This window comes from Haematobia irritans, chromosome 5, assembly GCF_050003625.1.
Source record: "Haematobia irritans isolate KBUSLIRL chromosome 5, ASM5000362v1, whole genome shotgun sequence".
Classification (NCBI taxonomy): Eukaryota; Metazoa; Arthropoda; class Insecta; order Diptera; family Muscidae; genus Haematobia; species Haematobia irritans.
This window is the reverse complement of record NC_134401.1, coordinates 65,390,359-65,412,374: the sequence shown is the minus strand read 5'-3', so window position 1 is coordinate 65,412,374 and position 22,016 is coordinate 65,390,359. Positions and strand designations below refer to the sequence as shown.

General features: G+C 38.9%; 1 protein-coding gene across 8 annotated transcripts in view; it reads right to left on the bottom strand.

The window, feature by feature from the left end:
* mrj (DnaJ heat shock protein family (Hsp40) member B6 mrj) overlaps positions 1-22,016 on the bottom strand; it is a 191,191-nt gene that overhangs the window by 14,389 nt on the left and 154,786 nt on the right. For 7 of the 8 annotated variants that reach the window (XM_075313924.1, XM_075313928.1, XM_075313925.1 and 4 more), the window contains 3 exons: positions 2,869-3,107; positions 2,689-2,798; positions 2,321-2,560 (listed from right to left, as the gene is read on the bottom strand). In XM_075313924.1, the coding sequence (XP_075170039.1) occupies positions 2,321-2,560; positions 2,689-2,798; positions 2,869-2,933 (415 nt within the window). In that variant the 5' untranslated portion in view covers positions 2,934-3,107. The remainder of the gene's footprint in view (positions 1-2,320; positions 2,561-2,688; positions 2,799-2,868; positions 3,108-22,016) is intronic. The other variant, XM_075313931.1, reaches the window with a different exon arrangement.

Here is a 22,016-nt window from a genome sequence, read left to right as displayed (position 1 = left end):
AAATGACAAAGTCCGCTTTCCATTGTTGGGGAAGCTGTCGATTAGCTTTGAGATGAGTTCGACAAGTTCAGCATTGAAAATTATGCAATATTCCACAAAAGATCCGACTAATTTCGGGCTAACTACTCATGCTGCCATTATCATCGATTGCAATTTTCGAATTATTGTAACAAACAACTTTATACACTCGTGCAACCCCTCCATTAGACAGATATGATTTCTGCAAAATCCGATGATACATTTCAAGTCCATGGAGTTAACAGGATGGCTGAGAAGTCCCCGGTCTGACACAAAGATGGCGTCTCTAGTATTAAATGCATATTATTTTTATATAGTACCAACCTTCAAATGATTCGAGTCAAAATTTGACGTCTGTATGTCAATTAGTTAGTGAGACAGAGCGTCTTTTGTGAAGCAACTTTTGTTATTGTGAAAAAAATGGAAAAAAGGAATTTCGTGTTTTGATAAAATACTGTTTTCTGAAGGGGAAAAATACGGTGGAAGCAAAAACTTGGCTTGATAACGAGTTTCCGGACTCTGCCCCAGGCAAATCAACAATAATTGATTGGTATGCCAAATTCAAGCGTGGTGAAATGAGCACGGAGGACGGTGAACGCAGTAGACGAAAGCGGTGGTTACCGACGAAAACATCAAAAAAATTCACAAAATGATTTTGAATGACCGTAAAATGCAGTTGATCGAGGTAGCAGAGATATCAAAGGAACGTGTTGGTCATATCATTCATCAATATTTGGATATGAGGAAGCTCTCTGCTCTGTGGGTGCCGCGCGAGCTCACATTTGATGATTCTGAGCGGTGTTTGTAGCTGTTAACTCATAATACTCCCGAGTTTTTCCGTCGATATGTGACAATGGATGAAACATGGCTCCATCACTACATTCCTGAGTCCAATCGACAGTCGGCTGAGTGGACGCGACCGGTGAACCGTCTCCGAAGCGTGGAAAGACTCAAAAGTCCGCTGGCACAGTAATGGCTTCTGTTTTTTGGGATGCGCATGCAATAATTTATGTCGATTAAGATAAGAAGGGAGAAGGGAAAAACAATCAACAGTGACCATTATATGGCGTTATTGGAGCGTTTGAAAGTCGAAATCGCGGCAAAACGAAGAAGAAAAAAGTGTTGTTCCACCAAGACAACGCACCGTGCCACAAGTCATTGAGAACGATGGCAAAAATTCATGAATTGGGCTTCGAATTGCTTCCCCACCCACCGTATTCTCCAGATCTGGCCCCCAGCGACTTTTTCTTGTTCTCAGACCTCAAAAGGATGCTCGCAGGGAAAAAATTTGGCTGCAATGAAGAGGTGATCGCCGAAACTGAGGCCTATTTTGAGGCAAAACCGAAGGAGTACTACCAAAATGATATCAAAAAATTGGAAGGTCGTTATAATCGTTGTATCGCTCTTGAAGGGATAATAATCGCTCTTGAATAATAAAAACGAATTTTGACAAAAAAATGTGTTTTTCTTTGTTAGACCGGGGACTTATCAGCCAACCTGTTACAACGACAATTATAATGTCGAAATTATGACGAAATTATCCCACAGAAGTCGTAACATAATTGAGAATACTTTCTTGTATGCTGGATATGGGAAGTAAATTTAGGAACAAAGACAATTGAAATTCGAAAAGATTTCGTTAGTAGTAAACACTAAACAAATTTAGTAGACGACGTGATTAATAGCAGTTGTGCAATTGACAATAAACTGCAATAAACACATATCAATGGGTGTTAGTAACTGTAAAATAAAACTGGTAATTTTCTGATTAGCAATTTGTGTTATTTGATGCAGCGATTGTACATTGTATTTATTAATAAAAAAAACTAGGGAAACACATTGCGGCCTATATGAACTAAGCACAACAAAATGATGGTGAGTACCAAAGATAAATCGTGCTCACGATTTTCTGACAACAGAATAGCGAGCAGAGATGGTCCTACTTAGTTGATTATATTAAGGTAATAACTTCGAAAAATTATTGGAATAGCCAATTTTACTGCATCGGCAAAGTTCTAGTACGCAAACATAAGTGTCATAAGAGGCACATTCATTTGTATGCGGATTAGGATCGCAGCCAAGTACAAGTACTGATGCATACTCTTAAAACAGAAGTTATTTTCATAAGATAGCGATTTTTAAATTATATTCAGTAATGGTCAATTGCAATTGATGTGAGAGGATGTGATACTGCTTTTGATTTTAGCCATTTTAGAACGATTTAGTAAGAACAAGTAAAACCAGCAGCAACAGATGCTTTGTGTGCTGTTTATAAAATACAACCAGCAAGCACTTTGTTTACCGAACAATTTGTGGAATGGTGTGGATTCAAAAAGATTCCTAAAGGTGAAAGTTTGGTAACGATTACCACGCTTTGATGAACCATAACTGGGGATATAATCGTCGTAGTCTCTGGCACTAGTGGTGCGATAACGGTAGCCATTTGAACCACCGTAACTGCCACTGGAGGTGTATGATGAATTGCTGCTGTAACTGCTTTTGTGCAAGGTCGAGCGAGAATCGTAGATTTTTCGTTTGCGATCTAAACGTGTATATTGGAGGTAAAGGGATTTCGACATTGTTTCATAAAAGTATTTAGAATTTCGTTATCCTCAAGAATATTTAGGCTTAATCTCTACGTTGGGAAAATGATTGAAAAATTCAACTTACCGTCTGATAGAACTTCATAGGCTTCTGATAGTTCTCGAAAACGTTTATTGGCTTCGTCTAAGTTATCTGGATTTTTATCTGGATGCCACTTCAATGCTAATTTTCTGTAACTACATGGAAAAAAGAAACACCAAGATTTTTACAAAAATATTATGACTGCTTACAATAGATATTCCTTACGCTTTTTTTATTTCAACTTCTGTCGCTGAACGCGGTACATCTAAAACTTTGTAATAATCCACCATTTCAATATGTTTGTTCTTGGCTTCTCTTCAATATGGTATCTTCAATTTTAGCTTTATTCAGCTATAGATTATGGCAATTTTTTCCAAAGGTTATAGATTATCCACCAACTGCTTTAGATGCCCTTGGCTTGATTTATCTTTCCTTGATATTGAAACTCCAATAAAATTTCGAATCTGAAATGTAAAATTAAATACAATTGTACTAACCGATCTCAAAAATTGCTCCAAAAAGTTAATATTGAATTATGATAATATAACTAAAAATTGTCGTAAGTGCTATCATCATTTTGATTAACCTATTAAAAACCGAAGGCTAAAAAAGAGTGGTAGGAAAATATTGCCCTCGTCCCCTATGTCATTCGTATTTCAAACAATAGAAACTGAAGTTCTCCTTACTTTAATGACACCATGACCCTAAGAATAGGTTTTTTTTTTATTTTTAATTTGGGGTTTGAAAAATAATCGACATAAAGGGTGATACGGTCAAAATTTGGTCAATATACACTTGACGTATTTCTTTCAATTTTGTATTTTGAAAACCTGAACACCCCTCATTTCGAAGGTGTGTGTGTGTAGAATGTTGCTCCTATTTTGATTTTGGAATTCACTCTTCAGTTGTCAAAATGCCGTCCAAGCAAGAAGAGCAGCGTATCAAAATTTTGCTCGCGCATCGCGAAAATCCGAGCTACTCGCACGCAAAGCTGGCAAAATCGCTAAAAGTTGCCAAATCAACCGTTACAAATGTAATTAAAGTGTTTGGGGAACGTTTGTCGACAGCCAGGAAGTCTGGATCGGGGGGAAATCGAAAACCGGAAGCCGCTGAGACGACAAAGAGAGTTGCCGGTAGTTTCAAGCGAAGCCCTAACCTCTCTCTCCGAGATGCCTCAAATAAGCTGGGTGTATCGTCTACAACCGTGCATCGAGCCAAAAAACCAGCCGGACTATCGACTTACAAGAAGGTAGTGACTCCAAATCGCGATGATAAACAAAATACGACGGCCAAAGCGCGATCCCGGAGGCTGTACACGACGATGCTGACGAAGTTTGACTGCGTGGTAATGGACGACGAAACCTACGTCAAAGCCGACTACAAGCAGCTTCCGGGACAGGAGTTTTATACGGCAAAAGGAAGGGGAAAGGTAGCAGATATTTTCAACCACATAAAACTGTCAAAGTTCGCAAAGAAATATCTGGTTTGGCAAGCCATCTGTACCTGTGGCTTGAAAAGCAGCATTTTCATAGCTTCCGGGACTGTCAACCAAGAAATTTACGTGAAAGAGTGTTTGAATAAACGTCTGCTGCCTTTCCTGAAGAAACACGGTTGTTCCGTACTGTTTTGGCCGGATTTGGCATCTTGCCATTACGGTAAAAAGGCCATGGAGTGGTACGCCGCCAACAACGTGCAGGTGGTTCCCAAGGACAAGAACCCTCCCAACACGCCAGAGCTCCGCCCAATTGAGAAATACTGGGCTATTGTCAAGCGGAACCTAAAGAAGACCAAAAAAAACTGCTAAGGACGAGAAGCAGTTCAAGGCAAACTGGCTTTCTGCGGCGAAGAAGGTGGACAAGGTGGCTGTACAAAATCTGATGGCAGGTGTCAAGCGTGAAGCCCGGCAATTCGGATTTGGAAAAGCGAAAGCCTAACTGAATATTTTTCCTGCATTTTATACTAATTGAACTTGAAAAAGAAATTTAATTTGATTTTTTAAATAAACGATTTCACCGATTTACACGCGTTTTCCCTTGACCAAATTTTGACCGTATCACCCTTTAAAGTCAAATTTATTCGGCAACACAGTGGTGTCTGAATTGGCTGCGAAACAAAATATTTTAATGTTTTATATATTTTTTTGCGAATTCGTAAACCAGAACGCGCAATATAACGAAAATAATTTATTATTTCAAGTAAATACAATATAATTATACACTGCGCCACACTGTGGAGTCTCCGACACACTGTGGAGGATAAATCAGGCCTACAATAATGGTTTGCATTAAATTATTTTTGTTTCCGCATTATTATTAAAAAAAGAAGCACAACAATTGGTCAAAATTTAAAGAAGAAAAGTTTGCTCCACTTTATTCCACGGCATACAAAAAGGTGCAACTGGAGCATTTGGACTAAAAACGGACACATGATTTTATTTTGGGGACTCAAGGGCTACTTTATAATTTTACCCAGAGTGGCTAAGAAATTTGTCTACAATTGTGAAATCATTTCGAGAGGACACGGGTCTAAATATTGGCCCCTCGTCAGTGTTCAACACTGATTTGTACAATATATCCCATAAATATTAAAATTACGGTGATGATGAGTATTTAGAAGAAAATTTTTGTTCGCAAATATGTGTTCGCCCAACTCCCATTTTCATTTCTCGAGCATTTGAAAGACCATAATCGGTCTCCTGGCATTGTGTTTCGATTTTCTACAAGAGAGCCTCTAAGAGGGTGTTTTTTGGCTGAATTCGATGTTCGGCAAAAAAGCAAGCAAAGGAATAATCGGCCGAAGACGAAGCCGATTATTTTCCTCAAATTTGTAATTAAAGAAATTTGGTGTGTTTTAGTTCAATATTAGCACATTTTTTAAACAAAAACAACAATAAAAGGTAATTCAGTCCATGTCTTATAATATTCTTTTAGAACTAACAGTCATTATAGTATTCAAAATTCAGTAGTTTGATATTATAATGACAAACAAGTATATACGGCCGTAAGTTCGGCCAGGCCGAATCGGTTTATATGGGGCCTATATATGATTATGGACCGATTTAGACCAATTTTTGCATGGGAGTTTGAGGCCATATATTAACACGTACCAAATTTCAGCCGGATCGGATGAAATTTGCTTCTCTTAGAGGCTCCACAAGCCAAATCTGGGGATCGGTTTATATGGGTGCTATATATAATTGTGGACCAATTTTTGCATGGTTGTTAGAGACCATCTACTAACACCATGTACCAAATTTCAGCCGGATCGGATGAAATTTGCTTCTCTTAGAGGCCTCGCAAGCCAAATCGGGAGATCGGTTTATATGGGGGCTATGTATAATTATGGACCGATGTGGACCAATTTTTGCATGGTTGTTACAGACCATATACTAACACCATGTACCAAATTTAAGCCGGATCGGATGAAATTTGCTTCTCTTAGAGGCCTCGCAAGCCAAATTTGGGGGTCCGTTTATATGGGGGCTATACGTAAAAGTGGACCGATATGGCCCATTTGCAATACCATCGGACCTACATCAATAACAACTACTTGTGCCAAGTTTCAAGTCAATAGCTTGTTTCGTTCGGAAGTTAGCGTGATTTCAACAGACGGACGGACGGACATGCTCAGATCGACTCAGAATTTCACCACGACCCAGAATATATATACATTATGGGGTCTTAGAGAAATATTTCGATGTGTTACAAACGGAATGACAAAGTTAATATACCCCCCATCCTATGGTGGAGGGTATAAAAAGGTTTTTTTCTAAAAAGTTATAGGTTTTATTGGTACTGGATGTTTTGACTGAGACAGATTCAATTCAATATAAAATAAATTATTCAAAAGGCTTCGGTTAATCGGCCAAAAATCGATAAACGTGGCGGATTATCGATTTTTGGCGGAGTGCCGAAGCCGATGCTTCGGTCGAGCTCTAGAGTCCATTTCTTTTTTTTTTTTTCTTCATAAAAATTTGTCAAAAATTTATTGGATTTTTGTGAGGATTTTTGGGGACGAAAACTTTCTAATTTGGGGACAAATGCCAGAAAAATACAGGACATGGGCTTGTCATAGGACGGATGTGCACCATTTCAACAGCCGTTGCACTGAATTTGCATCACTTCTTAAGCTGTGATCCGAATTTAGTGTTTTGGATGTGAATTATTTTTTTTTATATTTTGCCAAATAAATTATTTTTTTAATTTTTTTATGAGTATTAATGCGCTTGTCTGTAAACTTTGACCTAATATATTTAAAAAATCGCAATTTTTCTAGAATAAATTTAGATTTTTTTTTTGACAAAATTTAAATAATTTGTACAAATTTATTAATTCTTAACATATTTGGAACTAAAAAAGTTTAAATTATCCATTAAAAATAGGAAACAAGCGATTTATAAAAAAAATTGAATTAAATTAACTTCTTGTATAGTCAAAATATAGAACATCTATGGCAGAACATTTTTCGAAGTGCTTTTATAGATGTGTCTTTAGAACTACTTCCAATTTTTTTACTGGGTATTAGCTCACCAAACAATTTTGTTTAAAAAACACATGTTAAAAGTGCAATGAAGCTATTTTAATTTAAAACATATTTTAATTTTAGGAGCAAAAGTATTGGCCCAGGTAGTTCCGAATTAGTTTTTTTTTTGGCAGATTTAGTACTTTTTGGGCATTCCTTTTTGTTTTATAGTAGCATCTAGACAATAAAAGCAGTCTACACACAGAGAAGGAATATGATCACCTCAAACATGTTTCAAGAAAAAAATGTTCTTTTTGGATGGTGAACATTTAACATAAGTAGATCCAAAAACTAGCAATATATAATCATATCTTATTACTATGGAAATAGATCTGATCAGATCTCAATATCTCAATGATACCTGATTAGATCTCCCAATTTTTACACGGGTATATTGAGTTATAATTCCCAAGAATATTGAAACAAAGAAGGAGGATACATGTAGGTGAAATTTCGTTTGGAAAACAAAGGAACATGTTTATCGGTCTGTAAAGTTAAGAAAGGTCATTGTAAGAAAAATAGACAACACACTCATGCCAGCATTCAAGTCACGCGATTTGCGGCCCAAAAGAGAATAGAGGATCACTTGTTGTAGGTTTGTAAAAACTGAATTCCATTTCAGATTATATTAAATGGGGTTGGGTGGGGAGGGGTTTGTTATCTGTAATTTGGGCTTTTGAAAACAAGTTGCAAAATTCCTTGACACCATTTCCACCGAGATAATTCTATGCTCTCAGCATTGTTTTTTATTTTATTGCTATATACTTTCGGCTTAGTTTTTTTTTGCGAATGTTCTGTGCGTAGGTTCTCAAGTTCAACACCGGTTAGTGAAAACAAAACAATCAAATCCAGTCGAGCATATCTGTTGTTTTAGTGCCGTCTAGTGTTTCACTCTGGTAGGTAAGTAGGTGTACTCTTTATTCATGCCAACAAAATTTGTTGTGGCAATTGTAAGCGAATGTGACCTCAGCATGGAATATACGATGATTTGAAGTGTATGTTATCAACAGCAATTTGAAGGAACTTAGTAGCTCATTAACGGTCACTGTAAGAAAAAAATTAATTTATTAAAATGCAATAAATGCATATCATAAGGTGTTTCCATCATTTGGAATGCTATGAAATGTGGCCTTAATTAGGCGAGTTAGAATTTAGAATTAAGGTACGGAAAATATAGATTTAACTCGAAATTATAACTACATTGTCGTATAAGAGGGGAATATACAGAAGTTGAAAACTTGATTTCCGGACACTGCACTATGGGCCAAATGGTAGGTTTTTGGCGCATTACATCAACGGAAGCACCTAGATCCCTGAAATTTTGTGCATATAACACAGGGGATAACAAAAAAATATGAACACAATTTTGGACCGATCCGCCCACTTGCTTATGAAATGTATATCTCAGATTTACAAGTTTTACCATATACAAAATTAAATACATCGATATTTTGAAATATAGTGTGGCTTGCAATCCCGCCTTGCATATGAATGCTCAAGGGTTCAATCACAGCTTCGAACGACCACCAAAAAGTTTTTCAGTGGTGGATTATGCTGGTGACATTTGTGGGAGTTTCATAGTAATATGGGAAACTGTTCAAAATCTTGATAATATCAAACAAATTTTTAGGTTAAAGTGGCAGCCCGATTAAGATTCAGGCTCACTTAGACTATTCAGCCCATTGTGATACCACATAACTAAAAGTACCTATTACATATGGACACTTCTAGTTTTAACCGCTGAACCTTCTCGATTATTTCCTTCTGTTGAACCAACCAGATTGTTCCAAAAACATTAGCAGACTGCTTAAGTTAACGTTTTCCAGGTCCGCCAGCAATCTGAAGCTATATGCCCCTAAAATTTGCTTATGCCTTACACAAAATGCAGGACACTCACACAAGAGGTGTTTTATTGATTACTTTTCCTCCGCATCATGACAGCTCATACAATAGTCATTATACTTCGCACCAATAGTTTTTGCAAAATCGCCTATCAGGCAGCGACCCGTTATAGCAGATATCAGGAGTGATATCTGGCGTCTCGAGAACACTAGCATATCTAGTGTGCGGACAGCCTTCTCACGCAGTAAGAGCTTGCAGGTAGCCAGAGGCATACCAACAGATTCTAGTTCCCCTGGAATATGTAAGGTAGTTCCTAGCCTTGCTAGCTCATCTGCTTCGCAGTTCCCCGGTATGTTCCTATGGCCAGGCACCCATATTAGGCGAATATTGTGCTGCTCAGCCATCTCATTGAGAGATTTGCGGCAGTCGATGGCAGTTTTCGATTTGAGGAACACAGAGTCCAAGGATTTTATTGCAGGTTGACTGTCTGAGTATATATTAATGCCAATATTGCTTGGAGCATTACTTCTCAGCCAATTCACCACTTGTTTTATTGCTAATATTTCAGCCTGAAAAACACTACAGTGATCAGGTAATATTTTCGCTATTCGGAGTTCCAGATCTTTAGAATATACTCCGAAACCCACTTGGCCATCCAATTTGGAGCCATCAGTGTAGAAATCTATATATCTTTTATTCCCCGGGGTCCGTGTACACCACGCCTCACTGTTGGGAATTAAAGTCTCAAACTTTTTGTCGAAAAGTGGACTCGCCAAAGTGTAATCCACTACGTTAGGCACATCTGGCATTATTTTGAGGACCGAACTGTGACCGTAACTTTTTTCCGACCACAGCGATAGCTCGCGCAACCGCATAGCCGTTGTTGCAGCTGACTATTTGGCCAAAATATCTAAAGGCAATAGATGCAGTATGACATTAAGGGAATTTGTTTCTGCCTTGCTGAATGCACCTGAGATACACAAGCACGCCATACGCTGAACTTTGTCTAAACTTGTCGGCTGGTGAAGTGCCGGCCACCAGACTACAACACCATATAGCATTATAGGTCTAACCACTGCCGTGTATAGCCAATGCACAATTTTTGGTTTTAGTCCCTCCTTTTTCCCTATTTCCTTTTTGCACGAGTATAAAGCTACCGTTGCTTTCCTCGCCCTTTCTTCAATATTAAGCTTAAAGTTCAGCTTCTTCTCCAAAATAACGCCAAGGTATTTTGCACACTCACTAAAGGGAATTTCAATACCCCTTAAGGAAATGGGCCTAACCGTGGGAGTTTTGCGATCCTTGCAGTACATGACTAGTTCTGTCTTTGCAGGATTTACCCCAAGACCATTATCTTTCGCCCATTTCTCAGTCAGTCCGGGGGGCTCTCTGTATAATATCTCTAACCGTTGATGGGAATTTTCCCCTGACTACTAGCGCCACATCATCTGCGTATGCCACCACTTGTATCCTTTCTTTTTCTAGGGAAACCAGAAGGTTGTTTATAGCAACATTCCAAAGAAGAGGTGATAGAACTCCTTGAGGAGTGCCTCTGTTCACATACCTTTGTATGTTTGCTTGTCCTAGTGTGGCTGAAATGCGTATATAAGTATACCTGGATCAACATTCAGAGTTGCAGTCCATTTAATATCGAGCTCGGATGGACGTTATTGAAAGCCCCTTCGATGTCTAGAAACGCCACGATTGTGTATTCTTTGACAGATAGTGAGCTTTCAATAAAGCTGACTAGTTCATGTAATGCGGTCTCAGTAGACCTGCCCTTCGAGTATGCATGTTGTCGTTTCGAGAGCAAACTTGAATCGACGCTAGTTCTAAGATAAATATCTATCATCCTCTCCAGAGTCTTAAGTAGGAATGATGATAAGCTGATTGGAAATCCTTCGCATTCGAGTGAGAGGCTTTTCCCGCTTTAGGTATGAACACGGCTTTCGATTCCCTCCACTTTCCTGGAATATATGCTAAGTTGATACATCCTATATATATCGCCGACAACCAGGGGTTAATTCTGTCAGCCACCGCTTGTAACTCCGCCGGAGTAATTCCATCAGGTCCGGGGGATTTGAATGATCCAAAGCTATTTAACGCCCATTTTATTGTAGATTCCGATACAATTTCCTCGATAGGAAACGACCGCTGAGCCACTGTGGAACCGCCAGTACATGGTTCAACCGTCTGATTTTCGGGAAAATATGTGTCCAATATTTAGTACCTCCAGAGTCTCCTCACTGGACGTTGTCCAATTGCCCTCCGATATTTTAATGAAACCTGGAGCAGAGTTCGTGGATGCTAGCACCTTCCGTAGTCTGGAAGCCTCGGACGTATTCTCAATGCTACTGCAGTAATCATTCCAAGAGTTACGCTGAGCCTTTCTCAGTTCTCGCTTGTATCCTCTCAGATTCTTCTTGTAAGCGTCCCAATCCACAGGAGCTCTGGTGGACTTTGCTTTGTTAAAGAGCTTCCTGCACAATTTTCTCATATTACCTAACTCCGTAGACCACCATGGTGGTCGATTTTTCCCCCTTGGCTTCCCTATGGGGCATGCAGCTTTCAGTGAAATGCTGAAGGCCTTAGTAATCCTCTCCACTCGATAACTTGCACAGTGCTCATATTTGTCTCTGGTATTTCCGGTATCATCATATTGAACGATTCCCTATACCTATTCCAGTCAGCTTTCCTAACATTTGGCGGAAATATGGTTTTGGTGGTATGAACATCAAATTTGAAACTGATGTAGCGATGATCTGAAAAGCTATTTTCACTTAAAACCTGACAATCAGATATAATTTCATTCAGTTCTTGCGAGGCCAAGGTGACGTCCAAAACCTCTTGCCTGTTTTTAGTAACAAAGGTTGGGGCATCTCCCTTATGTCCCCTTTCATCAGGAGAACTTTTAAGGCAGCACATGCAGCCTTACAATGGTGAAGATTTATCTGGAGGATCCGTAGGACCATCGAGATTTTCAACAACCGTCACATCAGCCGCTTCAATCGAGTCATCAAGAATGTCCTCTTCAGAGATCTCGGTGACTCTCGCAATAACCATAGGTTCAAGTTTGGTGAGTTTTGAGGCAGTAGAAACCTCCTCTCGCATACGGTGTCTATCCAAGTCTGCATCCTTGGTATCTCCCTCGACTTCGCAAGATGATCCGCTTATTTCTGATTCAGACAGAGGCTTGTCGATTTCCGAATCATTTAGCTGATCGTTTTTATATACCTTCATTTGTATATAATGAAAGCCATAACATACACGGCCCTGAGACTTTGCTACACCGAAAGAATTCTCTTCGTTAATTTTACGAAGAATTCTTCATTAACTATTCTTCGTGAATTCTTCATTAAAATAACGAAAATTTCATTCATTTTCGTAAATTTTATGAAGAACATTTTACGAATATACGAAACTTCTACGAAATATTCTACATTAACTTTTCTTCGTAAAAAGTTCGTACTTTTAACGAAACTTTCTTCATATTTCATGAATTTTGTGAAGAAGTTTTTACGAAACATTCTGCGTTAAAATTTCTTCATAAAAAGTACGAAACATTTTCTTTGAAATAACGAAGAAGTTTCATTGTAGTTTTAAAATTTCCGTTCGCGACATAAAATTGTCTTTTATAATGAGCTTGAGTGTATTCCTTTATTCTATTTTTTTATGCAAGTCTATGCTACTTCTCATTTGGGTGATAGAGCGCTATGAATAAAAGTGAAGCAATAAAACTAAAAATTATTAAAAAACTTAAGATGTAAAGTAGTGATGTCATTTTTCACACTTGTAACTACAACCAAATGCACTTTGGACTGTAAATTTTTTTCTAAAAGTTCGAACATTTTTGAAAAAAAAGTACGAAAGTTTTTCATAAAAAGTACGAAACATTTTCATAAAAAGAACGAAATTGTTTCATAAAAAGTACGAAGATTTTTCATAAAAAGTACGAAGATTCTTCATAAAAAGTACGAATTTTTTTCTTACAAAGTACGAAAATTTTGGAAGAACTTTTCTTCGTAAAAAGTACGAAATATTTCGTACTTTTAATGAAAAGTTTCTTTGGTTGTAAAACAATGACAAATTTCGTACTTTTAACGAAATTTTTCGTTCTTTTTACGAAGAAAATTCTTTCGGCGTAGATGTGGCAAAGACTAAGTGTTCAATATAAACACTGCATGCCGTCTTGGTCCATCCACTTCATCCAAACGGCCAACCTTCCAATCAGCTGTTGGAAGATCTGGATTGCATTGTTTCAGTCTATTTAAAATAGATTCAGGGTCAGGAGGGTTTGCAGGTATCCACGCATGTGCTCTTGGTCTAGCCGGTATGTCTTTCTTCTCGACTAACTCTAGAGCAGCTCCTTCCCAAACTTCACCAATTAGTATCAGAGCAGCTTTAAAACATTCTATAGACCTCTGGTCCTCAAATGCGACTAGCTTAAATCGTCCTTGATACCAACCAGCCTCTTGGTGTCGAGGATCTGGGCCGGGAAATTTTTCCAGCACCTGTGAGTTGACGCCAGACAAAGCATTCTCAATTTCCCCCCATTTTTGCTTTGGAACCATACCGTCCAATGCTCCTTTATTAATGATAGCCATCACAAGGCTGTCTTTAGCAACTGAGGCAAACGATCTTTGATCCCTTTTGGAGGATGGCAGCTCATCCGGTGATCGTTCCCTTTTTCCAGCCTCAAGATTCCTTGAGGAATCGCTTTGTGTAGCCGACAACGTGCTTGGGTCGACTGATCCTAATTTCTTTAGGATAAACAAAGCATTTCTGCGTTCCTTGAATCTCTTAGTCGACCTGTAGACGGGTCGACTGGCAGTGACACTTTGGCAAGTCGAACCTTTTCTAAGGTGACGACATCAAAAGGAGGCAATCCCTCTCGAAAGAGATTCAAGGAACGAAGAAATGCTTTGTTTATCCTAAAGAAATTAGGATCAGTCGACCCAAGCACGTTGTCGGCTAAGCAAAGCGATTCCTTAAAATGGGCTCAAGGAATTCTTGAAGCTGGAAAAAGGGAACGATCACCGGATGAGCTACCATCCTCTAAACGGGATCAAAGATCGTTTGCCTCAGTTGCAAAAGACAGCCTTGTGATGGCTATTATTAATAAAGGAGCATTGGACGGTATGATTCCAAGGCAAAAATGGGGGGAAATTGAGAACGCGATGTCTGGTGTCTACTCAGAGGTGCGAAAAAAGTTTCCCGGACCAAGTCCTCGACGGCAAGATGCTGGATGGTATCAAGGACGATATAAGTTAATAGCTTTTGCAGACCAGAGGTCTATGGATTGCTTTAAAGCTGCATTGATGCTAATTGGTGAAGTTTGGGAAGGAGCCGCTTTGGAGTTAGTCGATAAAAAAGACATACCGGCTAAACCTAGAGCACATGCATGGATACCGGCAAACCCTCCTGATCCTGAGTCAATACTAGAGAGACTAAAAGAATGTAACCCAGATCTTCCAACCGCCGATTGGAAGGTTGGTCGTTTGGATGAGGTGGATGGACCAAGACGACATGCGGTGTTTATATTAAACATAGAGTCGCTGCCACATCTAGCCCAGACCCAAGGACGCGTAAGTTATGGCTTTCATGATATCCATATGAAGGTATACAAAAGCGATCAGCCAAAGGATACCGAAACGGACAAGCCTCCGGTAGAGTCAGCAGTGAAAAAATCTCCTAGCGAAGCCGAAGGAGACATAAAACCTACAGACTATGGCGAAAATCATATGCGGGAAGTTTCTACAGGCTCAAACCTCACCAAAGCAGAACCGCGGATTGTTGCGAGAGTCACCGAGATCTGTGAAGAGGAAGCCCTTGATGACTCAATTGAAGCGGCTGATGTGACGGTGGTTGAAAATTTGGATGGTTCTACGGTTCCTTCAGATAAATCTTCACCATTGTAAGGCCGCTTGTGCTGCCTTAAAAGTTCTCCTGATGAAAGGAGACATAGATATAGTTCTTATTCAAGAACCATACATATATAAGAACAAGATCTGTGAATTAAGCACTCCGGGTTTCAAACTTTTGCATAATACCGGTAACGATATAAATCGAGCATGTATAATTGCTAAAAACGAACTAAACTTGTTTCTGCTTCCTTCATTGAGCAATGCAGACACTGTCGTAGCCAGTCTAGAGATATCCACATGCAAATATTGGGTATCTTCGGTCTACATGGGACATGATAGGGATATGCCACCCTGTGCCGTTAAGACCTTAGTTGAGGAGTCACTAAAAACAAAGATAAAACTCATTATGGGATGTGATGCAAATGCACATCATAGTATTTGGGGAAGTAGTGATACTAATGCAAGGGGAGAGTCGCTTATAGAGTTTATTTTGCGTACTAACCTGGTAGTTTGCAATAAGGGAGATGCACCAACCTTCGTCACCAGGAACAGACAAGAGGTTTTGGACGTAACGTTGACCTCTCCGGAACTGAATGATAAGATATCTGAGTGGCAAGTTTTGAGGGAACATAGCTTCTCAGATCATCGCTACATCAGTTTCAGATTGGCTGTTCGTACTTCAAAGACCATATTTCCGCCAAATGTTAGGAAAGCTGATTGGAATAGGTATAGGGAATCGTTCAATTTGATGATACCGGAAGTGCCGGAGACAAATATGGGCACTGTGCACGATATCGAACACGCAGTGGAGCGGATTACTAAGGCCTTCAACATTTCACTGAAAGCTGCATGCCCTAGAGGAAAGCCAAGGGGAAAAAATCGGCCGCCATGGTGGACTACGGAGTTAAGTAATATGAGGAAATCCTGCAGGAAGCTCTTTAACAAAGCAAAGTCCACAAGAGCTCCGGAGGATTGGGACACTTACAAGATGAATCTGAGAGAATATAAACGAGAACTGAGAAGGTCTCTGTAGCAGTATTGAGAATACGTAGCAGTATTGAGAATACGTCAGAGGCTTCCAGACTACGGAAGGTACTAGCATCCACTAACACCGCTCCAGGTTTCATTAAAACATCGGAGGGAAATTGGACAACGTCCAGTGAGGAGACGTTGGAGGTACTTTTGGACACACACTTCCCTGGAAATCAGACGGTTGAACCATGTTCCGGCGGTGTAACAGAGGCTCAGCGATCATTTCCTATCGAGGAAATTGTGTCGGAATCTAGAATAAAATGGGCTTTAAATAGCTTTGGACCATTCAAATCCCCCGGACCTGATGGAATTACTCCGGCGGAGTTACAGGCAGTGGCTGGAAGAATTATCCCCTGGTTGACGGTGATATATAAACAATGTGTAAACTTAGCATATATTCCAGAAAAGTGGAGGGAAACAAAAGTCGTCTTCATACCTAAAGGTGAGTATTAAGTTCGAGTTTAGCCGCTAAAATCGCTAAAGTGAAAACTAAATCAGTAAGAAAAATGCATGAAATTATAGATATTTGTTGCAAATTTTATTATAACATGATGGGGAAAAGCCCAAAGCAAATTTTCACAAAGTTTGTATTCCTTAAAATGGATTATTAAAGAAAAGTAATCGTGAAAAAATGACGTTTTTAGCGGCTAAACTCGAACTTAATACCCACCTTAAAGCAGGAAAAGCCTCTCACTCGAGTGCGAAGGATTTCCGACCAATCAGCTTATCCTCATTCCTACTTAAGACCCTGGAGAGGATGATAGACATGTATCTTAGAACTAGCGTGGATTCAGGTTTGCTCTCGAAACGACAGCATGCATACTCGAAGGGCAGGTCTACTGAGACCGCATTGCATGAACTGGTCAGCTTTATTGAAAGCTCACTATCTGTCAAAGAATACACAATCGTGGCGTTTCTAGACATCGAAGGGGCGTTCAATAATATCCATCCGAGCTCGATATTAAATGGACTGACAACTCTGAATGTTGATCCAGGTATTCTTAGGCTGTTAGACGAACTTCTAATGAAGAGACGTATTTCAGCCACACTAGGGCAAGCAAACATACAAAGGTATGTGAACAGAGGCACTCCCCAAGGAGGAGTTCTATCACCTCTTCTTTGGAATGTTGCTATAAACAACCTTCTGGTTTCTCTAGAAAAAGAAAGGATAAAAGTGGTGGCATACGCAGATGATGTGGCGCTAGCAGTCAGGGGAAAATTTCCATCCACAATCAGAGATATTATACAGAGAGCTCTCCGGATGACTGAGAAATGGGCGAAAGATAATGGTCTTGGTGTAAATCCAGCAAAGACAGAAATAGTCATGTACTGCAAAGATCGCAAAACTCCCACGGTTAGGCCCATTTCCTTAGGGGGTACTGAAATTCCCTTTGGTGAGTGTGCAAAATACGTTGGCGTTATTTTGGACAGGAAGCTGAATTTTAGGCTTAATATTGAAGAGAGGGCGAGAAAAGCCACTGTAGCTTTGTACTCGTGCAAAAAGGCAATAGGGAAAAAGTGGGGACTAAGACCAAAAATTGTGCATTGGCTATACACGGCAGTGGTTAGACCTATAATGCTATATGGTGTTGTAGTCTGGTGGCCGGCACTTCAGAAACCGACTTGTTTAGATAAAGTTCAGCGTATGGCGAGCTTATGTATCTCAGGCGCATTTAGTAAGGCAGGAACAGACTCCCTTAATGTCATGCTACATCTATTGCCTTTAGACATTTTGGCCAAACAGTCAGCTGCAACAACGGCTGTGCGGTTGCGCGAGCTATCGCTGTGGTCGGAAAAAATGTACGGTCATAGTTCGGTCCTCAAAGTAATGCCAGATGTGCCTAACGTAGTGGATTACACCCTGGCAAAACCACTTTTCGACAAAAAGTTTGAAACTCTAATTCCCAACAGTGAGGCGTGGTGTACACAGACCCCGGGGAATAAAAGATATATAGATTTCTATACTGATGGCTCCAAATTGAATGGACAAGTGGGGTTCGGAGTATATTCTAAAGATCTGGAAATTCAAATAGCGAAAAGATTACCTAATCACTGTAGTGTTTTTCAGGCTGAAATATTGGCAATAAGAGAGGTGGCGAATTGGCTGAGAAGTAATGTTCCAACAAATATTGGCATTAATATATACTCAGACAGTCAACCTGCAATAAAATCCTTGGACTCTGTGTTCCTTAACTCAAAAACGGCCATAGACTGCCGCAAATCTCTCAACGAGATGGCTGAGCAGTACAATATTCACCTAATATGGGTGCCTGGTCATAGGAACATACCGGGGAACTGTGAAGCAGATGTGTTAGCAAGGCTAGGAACTACCTTACATATTCCAGGGGAACTAGAATCTGTTGGTATGCCTCTGGCCACCTGCAAGCTCTTACTGCGTGAGAAGGCTGTTATGATGGCCAATATTCGATGGGAAAATTGCAAGGGTTGTAACGACACCAAGCAAATATGGCCCCATTTAAACTTAAACCGCACACTAGATATGCTAGTGTTCTCAAGGCGTCAGATAGCACTCCTAATATCTGCTATAACGGGTCGCTGCCTGATAGGCGAATTTGCAAAAACTATAGGTGCGAAGTATAATGACTATTGTATAAGCTGTCATGACGTGGAGGAAAAGGAATCAATTAAACACCTCTTGTGTGAGTGTCCTGCTTTTTGTGTAAGGCGTAAGCGAATTTTAGGAGCATATAGCTTTAGATTACTGGCTGACCTGGAAAACGTTAACTTAAGCAGTTTGTTAATGTTTTTGGAGCAATCTGGTTGGTTCCACAAAAGTTAATAATAGAGAAGGTTCAGTGGTTAAGACTAGAAGTGCCCATATGTAATAGGTACTTTTAGTTAAATGTGGTATCACAATGGACTGAATAGTCTAAGTGAGCCTGAAATTTAATCGGGCTGCCACTTTAACCTAACTTAACCTAACCTACCTCCTTTTGATGCCGTTACCATGGAAAAGGTTCGACTTGTCAAAGTGTCGCCACCTATCGAGCCGTCTACAGGTCGTCTAATTGGGCCTAACTCTTGGTCATTGCCCAAATTTATAACTCCAGTCGATACCCGTCCACTGGGCCCTGAAGTTAGCAACCCAGTGGATGTCTTTGAATTTCGCTGCAAGGTGGCCTTTTTTTGTGGGGTAGAAATAGTACTTTCCATGTACACGTCACATTCGCACTTTTTAATCTTTTTGCATATTAGTAAATAAATATGACTGGGTTATTTTTTTTATCGAAGTAACGGATACCATATAAAAACAAAAGAAAGTTTGTCGAAACTTTTTTGTTGTATTTTGGAGTCGGAAGAAAAGGAAATAAAGATATTGAATAAAACAAGTAAGGCAGACAGAAGCGAGCTATAGGAGTTATTAAACCCGTATTTTGTCTCATGATGATAAAATCTACAACATTAAAACATTTGTATAATCAGAGAGATAAAAAAATTCTTTCAAAGAATAACAAAAAATATTTTAAAATTTTTCGGTCCATGTTTCGACATAGCCCCCATATAAACGATCCCCCGATTTTACTTATTGTGGGCATGGAAGCCACAATTTTCATTCGATTTGCTTGAAATTTGAAATCTAGAGGTACTTTGTTATTTAAGAGCTATGGCATTCATGTTTATAAAGAGTTATGCCAAATTTGGTATATATCGGTCCATGTTTTGATATAGCGCCCATATAGATCGATCTCTCGATTTAATTTCTTGAGGGCATAGGGGCCACAATTTTGTATTTTTATAGATAGGATTATAAAAATGATATTGTTCAAATAATTTTTAATAATTAATAAATATAAAATACAGCAAAAAATATATAAACAAAAATCGAGGAATTTATCAATAATTAAAAACTCAATATTAATATAATTTCTATGCATTTCCATGGTGGTGGGCATTTAAGCTTCGGCCTGGCCGAACTTAACTCTGCTCTTACTTGTTTTAATTTGGGAGCCACCGTGGTGCAATGGTTAGCATGCCCGCCTTGCATACACAAGGTCGTGGGTTCGATTCGTGCTTCGATCGAACACCAAAAAGTTTTTCAGCGGTGGATTATCCCACCTCAGTAATGCTGGTGACATTTCTGAGGGTCTCAAAACTTCTCTAAGTGGTTTCAGTGCAATGTGGAACGCCGTACGGACTCGGCTATAAAAAGGAGGTCCCTTGTCATTGAGCTTAACATGGAATCGGGCAGCACTCAGTGATAAGAGAGAAGTTCACCGATGTGGTATCACAATGGACTGAATAGTCTAAGTGAGCCTGGTACATCGGGCTGCCACCTAACCTACTTGTTTTAATTTAGTTTGCTTTTTGTTTTATTGAATGTAAATATTAAAATCTTTATTATTTTATTTTTTATTTTTTACAAAGCATATTCCTATATCAATACATACCCTACGGGAAATGGATCAACCACAAAACCGGTACAGGACTAGACCCTGGTGTGTATGGACCAGTCCCAGTTCTGGTCAAAACGTATGTAAGAGACCGGCCACTTTAACATGGGTTTGTCATTGACGGGGTAAATTTACATTTTAGGACGCGTCTTGGACTCATCCCAAAGGACACGTCTTGGGACAATTTAGCAGGAGCACCCCATAGACAGGTCCTCAGGAACCAGTCTCGTACAAAATCTTATAAATCTCTTCAAATTGGGCATCGCAATCGAACCCGAAATGAAACAAAGAACTTTTGAAATATGGCGAATAATAGGTTATTCTGATAATTTTATTTCACAAAATGTGAAAATGCTTGATATTAAAATCTTAATGGATGTAAGATTTTAATATCAAGCGAGAGTGGAAATAAATAAATTACGACTATTTAAAAATTGCAACTAACTGGAGCACAGGTACCAGTTCTGTAATGGGTCAGTCTGTGGCAATTTGCACCAATTTCCCGTAGGGTATGTTTAAAATCAATTTTTTGCTATAAATATAAACGTATATAAGAAAAAACGTTCGTATTTTTCTGACTTTTGTATATCGGTTATCAAATTGTAATTGTAATGGGGTTCTTTAGCAAGTCAAAACTAATTATGTTTCCCGGAAAGAAGACATCATGACCTTTCTAACGATGTGTAGAAGTTTCAATCCGTTCCAAAGTGGACAGTTCTACAGACAGACAATATAGCACAAATAGGATAAACATTGAATTTATCAATATTCATTTTAACACACAATTTTTAACACAACCAACAAATGTTTGCAATCTTTGTTATGTTTTACTAAAAGTACATACCCTGACTTGTATTTTTCATTTTAAATCTCTAAAGCACTTTGCTGAACTATACATGCAAAAAAACAATTCTTTCCTCCCAAACGAAATTTTAGACAAACAAAGTTCGTTTCTCATTTGCTTTTCGTTTAAAGGAAGTGTATTTGGAAGAAAGGTATATACTTTTTGTGATAAACGTTTATTCTTTTCCAGGATGTAAAAACTATTTCATAAAGACTAACTAAAAAAATTTTTTTCTGGCTAATTGCATTTTCCCTCACATCTTTCTCACTTCCACGAAGTTTTTTTTAGTTCTAAGCACCCTTTTCTGTAATACAAACAATGTAGAAGAAATTATACGATTTTATACATTTAAAAAAAAAATTTTTTTACCTTTCGCCTGGACGGAGAATCGAACCGCGGACCATGCAATTTGTAAGCCAACACACTATCCACTGAGCTATGTAGCCGTTATTGTCATCAATAGACAATTACCCATATAAGTTATATTTATATAGCATAGTTTGGGACGCCCACGAGCCGATTAAACAAAGTTTATTTAACAGAAAAATACATTTAGTTGGGCACCGTGGAGCAGTGGTTGTTACGTCCGACTTGCATGCCAAGGGCCGTGGGTTCGATCCCTGCTTCGACCAAAGTTTTTTTTTTTACATATATTCCAGATATGGTCGGAAGATTTCGAAAAAATGTTCAACATTACATTCTACTATATTAAATTTTTACTATGAACTGTAAAACTTGTCTAATTAAAAACCTAAAGTCAGAAAAGAACAGTGTTTGATATAAACGAAATGAACTGTGTTGTTGGTTCAAAAATAATTTTTTTATTAAAAAAATAAACATTTTGTAACAAACGAAGTT